This window comes from Engraulis encrasicolus, chromosome 6, assembly GCF_034702125.1.
Source record: "Engraulis encrasicolus isolate BLACKSEA-1 chromosome 6, IST_EnEncr_1.0, whole genome shotgun sequence".
Taxonomy (NCBI): Eukaryota; Metazoa; Chordata; class Actinopteri; order Clupeiformes; family Engraulidae; genus Engraulis; species Engraulis encrasicolus.
Window position 1 is genome coordinate 24413929 of NC_085862.1, and position 9540 is coordinate 24423468.

General features: G+C 45.8%; 1 protein-coding gene across 4 annotated transcripts in view; it reads left to right on the forward strand.

The window, feature by feature from the left end:
- The window catches only part of LOC134450937 (aquaporin-4-like), a 13656-nt gene extending 5045 nt beyond the window's left edge, over positions 1–8611 (forward strand). For all 4 annotated transcript variants that reach the window (XM_063200991.1, XM_063200990.1, XM_063200992.1 and 1 more), the window contains exons 4-5: positions 6074–6154; positions 7938–8611. In XM_063200991.1, the coding sequence (XP_063057061.1) occupies positions 6074–6154; positions 7938–8273 (417 nt within the window). In that variant the 3' untranslated portion in view covers positions 8274–8611. The remainder of the gene's footprint in view (positions 1–6073; positions 6155–7937) is intronic.
- Positions 8612–9540: the final 929 nt, after the last annotated feature.

Here is a 9540-nt window from a genome sequence, read left to right on the forward strand (position 1 = left end):
TATTGCATTTGAAATGAAGGCGGTAGCAGCTGGCGTCTGTGAATGGGAAATGATTTCTCGTTGTGAATGATGCAAAGACCAATTTTTGTTTGGCAGTTAGTAGTTAGTTTGCTTTGGAAAGGCTTTTTAAAACATGTGTATTTCCCTCCACATTCTTTACACAATCAAACAAGTGTAATTATTGATAAGTCATGAATCTTAATCCTCCATAGTCAGTGGGGTTTCACATTAACAGTGACGGACAGTGACAAATGAATTCATCTGAATTATGAAAGCCCAGCTGGGAAACTCCAATTCCCATTGTCATTATGACACAGCACTCAACAGCACACAGTGCTCACTGCATACAAGGAAATTGCATTTATGCCTCACCCGTGCCCCCAATGGCGCCCCAAGGGAGCAGTGCGGCGGGATGGTACCATGTTCAGGGTACCTCAGTCATGAAGAAGGATAGGGGAAAGCACTTGAAGAGCTCTTTTCCAAAATGAGATATATCCATTTTATAGAATGTTGGGAAATTGACATTTTTGTATTGGGCATTCTATTGAAATGCATTGCAAAATGCATTTTTATAGAGCTTTTAAAGTATGTTCTCAAAACATTTGAATGGCAAGAATTCACACATAGATGATAGGACCTCTTAACAGTCAAGTCCAATATTAAAATGCAAAAAGTCAAAAATGGTGTATATAGCGTTTTGGAAAAGAGCTCTTCACTTGTTAATTACTCCCCCCATCAATCTGGTGGGACGGGAGTCGAACCGGCAACATTTGTGATACGAGTCTGCCGTCCTAATCGCTTACCCATGACTGCTCTATCGTACGGGTCTACAGTGACGAGGTCTACAGGATCAGAGGCAGAGTGTTGTATATTAGTAGCCAAGGCTGTTCCACTTCAACTGAGGTTTTTGGGGGGATTAATTTGTCTCTTTTGTGTAAGGAGGCAAGTACACTCAGATAACAAGTAGCAGACAGAAAAGTGCAGACAGTAAAAAAAAAAATGCAGCATTAAATCATCACTTAGAGACTACTCTGGGGCCAAATGTCCTCTTGAATATGTTACAGTTACTCTCAAGTGTTGAATTAACACTGTGCTTTTACTGTGCACACTGTGTATGTATTCATTCAGAATGATCAAGGGCAGATCTTTTATCAGCATAATGTGTGCATTGTACCTGACTTACCGTGTGGACAGACAGCTGGCGTTGAAAGAGCTAAAACGCTGCTAAGGGGCGTTGAATGCGGAGAGCGATTGAACCTGAAGCATTCGATCAGGGAGAGTGACCAACGGAAGCTCGTGTTTGGAAAAATATGAACATTCCATTGGCTGACGCCTGCTGGCGCTGACCTCATTACACATTTTCAGCTGAAGTTCAACTTCTGTTTTAACGCTTTTGACGCCCTCTGCGCTACAAATGCTTTTGCAGCTTTTGACGCTTCTGCCACTTGCTCTTCCATACAAAGTAGATTACTTACGCCGCTTTCCACGGGTTCAACGCCAGCAATCTGTTCGCATGGTTACATTAGGAGGGCTGCATTTGTCTCTTTTTATGTCAGGGGCAAGGGACACAAAAGTAGCATAGAATACAGTTGTCAGGACCAACCTGTCCCATGGAGGGCACCTGTGTTCTGCACAGGTGCACTGTGTAGGATGGTGGCCAGAGTAGGTATTGCAACCATGCTGATCCTTGACACTATTGCCAAATTTAATCGGTTTATGAATATTTACTAGGTAATAAAGTAATATTTGCTAGTATGACCAATGAAATAAAAATGACAAAATGGTGTGCATGGAGATGATCCAGTTTTTCATGTATTAACAGTTGTGAATGGGCAGCCAAAGTTGTGGAAATAAACTACTAAAAAATATTACACAGACAGCGCACATTTAACTGACCCTGCCCCACTCCCCATCAAATGGTAGCATGGAATCTGTGGATACCATTTTTTGGGGGCACCAAAATAGTGTTTTTTCTATGATGGTCTATTCTCCTTAATCCTCCACAACACTCCAGGCAGCTACTGCACTGGATTATCACGTCTTTTCTGGGTGTCAGAAGCCGTGTGATTCAGCTCCGCTCGTGCTCTTGAGATGAGATGTTGCTCTGACATTGTCTGGGGTATTGAATGAAGGAACAGATGTTCCGTTTTTTTCTTCATTTTTGTCCCTAGGGACCTCTATGTTTTATTCCCCCCTCGTCTCCTCCATCTGATATATATATATATATATATACCCGAGGCACGAGCAAGAGTGCAAGTGAGAAGAGAGCAGCTTAGATCTTACTTTACTTCACTTCCCTTTGCTCCAGTTTCTCACCTCGTTTTAAGTATCCTAATGTTTGTGCTTAGTGAAGCCATCCCTTCACTACTGCTGCTGCTGCTGCTGCTGCTACTGCCACTGCCTGCCTGCCAGCCTCCTTGGTGAAGTGTGAAGGGCTTCTCTTCTCTTCTCTTCTTTTTTTCTTTCTTTCTTTTTTTAAATCCTCCCTCCTTTCCTCTCCTCTGCACACCGCTGGTTGCCAAGGGCATCGCTAAGGAAGTGTGAGAGTGTCCTCTTCATTTGGTCGGCCTCCATGCTGTCTTTGGCTGCAGATCTCCATCTACACTTGAGTCTGCACACACACACACACACACACACACACACACACACACACACACACACACACACACACACACACACACACACACACACACACACACACACACACACACACACACGTACACTCGCACGCACGCACGCGCGCACGCACACATACGCGCACACACACACACATACACACAGGTCTCCACCTACAAACGAGTGTGCACTTAAGAGTGGCTTTCATTAAGGAGTCACCCTGTGGTACTCTACACGCAAAACACACACACACACACACACACACACACACACACACACACACACACACACACACACACACACACACACACACACACGCACACACACACGCACACACACGCACACACACACACTTCAAAGTGGAATGGCTTTCATGACACCCTGTGAAGCCGTCCATTTCTGTGTTTGACACACACTACACACACACACACACACACACACACACACACACACACACACACACACACACACACACACACACACACACATAAACGTATGCATGCACACACACACATTTTGAAAGCTTTTCTTTATCCCTAAGCACAAAATCAAACCCAAACATCCAAAGGAAGGCAAATACAGCTCCTGACCTTACTCACATATATGTACAGGACACACATACACACACACACACACACACACACATGCACATGCACACGCACACGCACACGCACACGCACACGCACACACACACACACACACACACACACACACACACACACACACAGGAGTTGTAATAGGATTTCAGAGGATGAGTTTGGCAGGCTGTACTGAGACATGTTCTGTGTGCTGATGTGATGTGTGATGTGTGTGTTGATGTGGAAGAGAGTGTGCGTGCGTGCGTGCCTGTGTGCGTGCGTGTGTATGTATATTTCTATCATGCTGATGTGTGATCTTTGTGTTGATAGGGGAGAGAGTGTGTGTGTGTGCGTGCGTGCATGCGTGCGTGCATGTGTGCGTGCCTCCGTGTGTGTTTGTGCACGCATGTGTGTGTGTGTGCGTGCATGCATGCGTGCGTGCGTGCGTGCTGTTGAAGTTTACCGTCTTGGTCTCTACTTCTTGCATGTTCAAAATCCGAGTCAAAGGAATCAAAAACTCCAAAAGCCAAATTAATCTATTTATTTTCTAAAATTACCAAATAACAAAATGACCACCACTGGTAATATCCAGAATACCAGCAATGGCCCATACACAGTAAACACTACAGCTTTCCAGAACTGCAGAGTCTACTACATAAAAATGACAAAATGACAACGAAAGCATTACGGAACGTTCCGGAGATCCTAACCTTCTCTCGCCCTGACCGATAACAAAAATTAGGACCTACTGAATATCCCCTATCTGTTGGTATTTATGGTTTGTGGGTGTATGGGTGTGGTTATGTGTAAGCAATTACGTGATTTGTTAGTTAACCCAGAATATGCCTAATCTGTGTCGATTGTAAGCTGCTGTCTTCATTTCCGGGTGGGCCTTTATTTCATCACTCTAGGTCTTCATGACCTCATCTGTGGACTTCCTGAGTTCTGTAAATTTAATCAAGCAATACACATACAACAGCACATTCTTTTGACATATTTGAGGGTCTTTGGCTCTGAAAAGATTGAAATCCAATGTTAGTCGTTTGCCCATTGTCACCTACTCCTGGCCTCCTAAAAAGGATTAAGTCAAATAGTTTCGCTTCTGAGTGACATCACTGTATCCTGTGTTCTAGAACGAATGATACTTCAAGGAGTTTGGTATGGACTTCAGACTTATTCAGAAAATAAGCAATCAGTTAATCAAACATCACATGACAGTTTTCAGCTTGTCTCACAACAATGTTTGATGAGTTCTGTAGGCTCTCCTAAAAGGAATGGGCAATTACTCAACATCTTCATCTCATGATTGGCACATGGGGTCATTGGGCCTACTCAGTGGTTTGAGTGCCCATCAACAGAACACATTTATTTTAATGTTTTTTAATCATAACCAAATATTGTAGAATTTCCTGCAAACACAAATGAATACCTGAACAACTTGCTGTAAGACAATGCATTATATTTCAGGACCTCAGAATCTAGCCTATTTTCCAACAGTGCCTGCGTGTGTGTGCATGCACGCGCGTGTGTGTGTGTATTTCTATCAGCATCTGAGGGGTTCAAAGACAGCCCCCCCAAGTGAACACAGCAGGCAGTAGGGGAGACCCCCCACACTGACATGGATGACAGGGGTACTCTGGGAGATTGGCTTCAGATGAACAGCAGTGCTCTACTCCAGTCTTTCACAAACTTTTTTTGTTCAGCATACCCCATAATCCCTTTGCGCAGACTCAGAGCCCACGTATGTTATAACCCTACTGTCACCACAATTGTAATGGCTATATCATAATCTGTTTTTGGAAATAAGCTTATTTTACATCTCTCCTTGAGTTAAATAATAGGGTTTTACAGTTCTCCTGTATTTTTACAACCTTTCTCTGGCTATGGCAGTGCAAATTTTACCTCCATGCTAGCAGTTAACATTGAGTCCTATGAGACCAGCTCGCAGCTAACTGGTCTCATATGTACTCAATGTTAACTGTTGGAGGTAAAATGTGGAGGTAAAATGTGTACTGCCATAACTAGAAAACGATTGGAAGTACAGGAGAAAGGTAAGAGCCTGTTATTTAACGGAAGGGGAGGTGTAAAATAAGCTTGTTTCCAATAATGGGACAGTATCACTTTAAGGCTCTCTGTAATGTCATAGCAATGTTGTTATGATGTAGTTGAGTGTTTACAGCCAATAGTGAATAGGCCCGTCAGCGACCCCACCTGCACTAAGAGGCTACGTCTTTTTAATTATGTCACTACTATACTACTATACTATACATTTGTTCCCTTTCCCACGTACGCCCTACAGTGTGTTCATGTACCCCTAGTGGAACACGCACCCCTGGTCTCATCCTCAAAGCAAGAAACAACTTGATTAATACTAATATCGATATGTATTGTATATAGAAAACAATTTATTATATCCTTATATTAATGGTTGACAGGAGTGGGACTTTGCTTTTAGAGGTATAGTCTAATTGCTGTGCAGTCCTCCTCACTCATCCTCAAAGCAGAAATGATTAATATTAATATAATTATGTAATATATATATGAATATATTCAATTAGAATATCATATTACGGTATGCATTACGTATGGATAGATTTATCCATTTAATGCATTTTATTTATTTAATGCAATTTGACAATACATAACCTTATAATTATTCAGCAATATAATAACAACGACATAAACAACAATAATCAGTAATAACGAAATCCCCTTCTCTGGGTTTATGTGTGCGTATGTGTGTGTGTGTGTGTGTGTGTGTGTGTGTGTGTGTGTGTGTGTGTGTGTGTGTGTGTGTGTGTGTGTGTGTGTGTGTGTGTGTGTGTGTGTGTGTGTGTGTGTGTGTGTGTGTGTGTGTGGTCGCCTGTTTTGTATTTCAGATTCCGTACACGGGAGCCAGTATGAACCCTGCGCGGTCCTTTGGGCCTGCAGTCGTCACCTCCTGCTGGGAGAACCATTGGGTGGGTATGCCTATCCTATGTCTGGCTGGGGCTATATATGTGGGCTGTGTGTGTGTATGCATCAGTGTTGGTGCGTACTGTACATGCATGTGTATTTGTGTTTGTGTGTGCATTTTATTGCATATACAGTATATGTGTGTGCATGTGCCTCTCTGTGCATGCAGTTGTGTGTGTGTGTGTATGTTTGCATCTGTGTGCTCAACTGTACATGTGTGTGCAACTGTGTTTGTGCAACTGGGCGTGCACGCGCGCGTGTGTGTGTGTGTGTGTGTGTGTGTGATTGAGATTGAGTGCGTAAGCAGTATTATTGCTGTCAGTGCTGATGCTAACAGGAGCGGTAACTCTAGAAGGTTACAACTGGGACATCCGTCTGGGACTCTGGGTGTGCGTGTGTCTGTCTGTCTGTCTGCTTATGTGTGTTTACCTTTGTGTCTGTGTGTTTAAGGATGTGGATGTGTACATCTCTGTGAGTGCATGTGTGTTTAAGGGGGTATATCTGTGTTTCTGTGCATGTGTGTTTGTATGTGTGTATTTCATATATCTTTGTGTGTTTGTGTGTGTGTGCGTACGCGCACGCGTGTGTGTCCATGAATCTATGTGTGTGTCCATGTGTGTTGTGCGTGTGTGTGTGTGTGTGTGTGTGTGTGTGTGTGTGTGTGTGTGTGTGTGTGTGTGTGTGTGTGTGTGTGTGTGTGTGTGTGTGTGTGTTTGTCAGTAATGAACTGCTTCAGGGGTCAGCGTCTGACCTTCCGAATGACATGGGAGCAGAAGGCCAGATGGCTATTTTAACTGTGCTTGGAATGCACAGTGCAGGACACCATGAGGTGGCAGTGTGTGTGTGTGTGTGTGTGTGTGTGTGTGTGTGTGTGTGTGTGTGTGTGTGTGTGTGTGTGTGTGTGTGTGTGTGTGTGTGTGTGTGTGTGTGTGTGTGTGTGTGGACATGGACGTGTGTGTGTGTTGGCCTGTGTGTGTACGGTGGTGGGGGGCCGCAGTGTTGACAGCAAGAGCAATGGTGGAGACAGCTGCTAAAAGGTGTGTGTGTGTGTATGTGTTGTGTGCGTGTGTGTGTGTGTGATAGGGAGAATAGATTGCAGAAGAGTACAGCCACCTGTAGCCACCACTGTGATTTCATCCGCTCAATCTTGGCTGAAGCAATTCACATGTGTTCTTAAAAACCTCATTTCAATTTGTGGCTCCATAATTATAGTAATCATCCCCCTTTCTTCTTCCTTCCTCCTTTCTCTTTCTCTTTGTCTCTTTCACTTCTTCTCTCCTCTCCTCTTCTCTCTCTTGCTCTTTCTCTCTCTCTCTCTCTCTCTCTCTCTCTCGCTCTGTACCCCACCCACTCCTCCATCTCTGCATCCTTCCCCCCAACACCACCACCCCCATATCCATATCTCCTCCTCCTTCATCTGTCCATTCTTCTCCCTGCCTCTCTCCCACCACTACCCCAGTATCTCCTCCTCTTTCATCTACTCATTTCTCCATCCTTCTTCCTCCCTCCTTCCCTCCCTCCCTTCCTCCCATCAGAGAGAATAGAGAGAGAGAGAGAGGTTCCATTGGCCCATTGTTTCCGGGTTCTATTATTGCAAGGGGGAGGGGGGGAAATCCCCCTTTAGGCAGATCTAGGCAGACCTAAGGACTGTTCTATTCAATGCTAGGAGCATTATGACACGCCCCTTTAGGCAGACCGGAACCTGGTCACGTTAGGTGCCCATAGAAACCTATTATGTTGGCATATCTCTATATACTTAAAGAATCTCTGCTCCCATCTCTCTGCCAGGTGTACTGGGTGGGCCCGGTGCTGGGCGGCCTGCTGGCGGGCTCCATGTACGAGTACCTGCTGTGTCCCGACTCCAAGCTGAAGCAGCGCTACTCGCAGATCTTCTCGCGCGGCCGCCTGCCCTCCTTCCCCAACGACCCGCTGGTGGAGACCGAGTCCATCCAGAACGGCAGTAGCAGCAGCTTCCGTAGTGGCGAGAAGCAGCAGAAGAAACAGCCCCCGCCCAGCTTCACCGTCCTGGACGTGGAGCGCGCCGAAAGGCTGGAGAGGCGCGGTGGTGGTGGCGGCGGAGGTGAGCGCGAGGCCCCCGGCGCGGACGTGCTGTCGTCGGTATGACTAGCACGGGAACCGGGGGCGGTACCGGCGCTGGGGATGGTGGTGGAGGAGGAGAACGAGGCGGAGAAGGAGAAGAAGGGGAGGACTGGGTTAGGAGGAGTGAGTCACAGAGGAGGAAGAGGAGGAGGAGAGGCTAATGCTAACGTCGTCGATGCTAACAAAGCTAATAGCGCTATCACGAAGCTACGCTACTCCACGGTGGTGCAGCTGCCAGAGACTGCGCTACTGTGAGGACGGTGGACCACGTTGAGAGAACGAAAGAGTGTGTGGGCGTGTGCGCGTGCATGTGTGAGCTAGAGAGGGACAGTGTGTGTGTGTGTGTCTGTGTCTGTGTTTGTGTGTGTCTGTGTGTGTGTGTGTGTGTGTGTCTGTGTCTGTGTTTGTGAGACGAGCATATTTCTCTGACATCCCTGTACACTTGTTTTTTTGTCTTTGTTAGTCAGACCTCAGACAACAGCTCTGTGCTTGCAGCATCGCTGTCAGTCACTTTGACTGACGGCAGTCGCTCTCATACACACACAGTCACACGTACAAATGCACATGCAGACTCAAACACACATACGCAGGCACACACAGGCACACACACACACACACACACACACACACACACACACACACACACACACACACACACACAAAAAACACTCATACACACACACGCACACAGCACACACAAAAAAGCCCACACAGTTCATGTTTCAAATAGTTTGAAAACTTGTACAGACTACTAATATGAGCCCCTAGTAGAAATGTCATGTCGTCAGCCATATGTAAATAATGACACCGGCCAGTGAGGCCACAGAGTCCACCCACAGGCTTCCAGTGAAGGCTGCAGGCATTGAGAACATCATTAGCTAAAAGAGCCATCTTCTTTACTGCCTCTATGCTCTCATTTCAGCTCACCCACACACACGCATGCACATGCATACACACACACACACACACACACACATACACACACGTGTGCACAGACACACACACACACACACACAAACCATACTCTCGCTCTCTTTCTCTCTCTGTGTGTGTCTCTCTCTCACACACACACACAACCACACACGTGCACATGCACAAACACACACAAACACACACAAACAAACCATACTCTCACTCTCTTTCTCTCTCTCTGAGTCTCTCTCTCTCTCACACACACACAACCACACATGTGCGCGCGTGCACACACACACACACACACACACACACACACACACACACACACACACACACACACACACACACACACACACACACACACACACACACACAC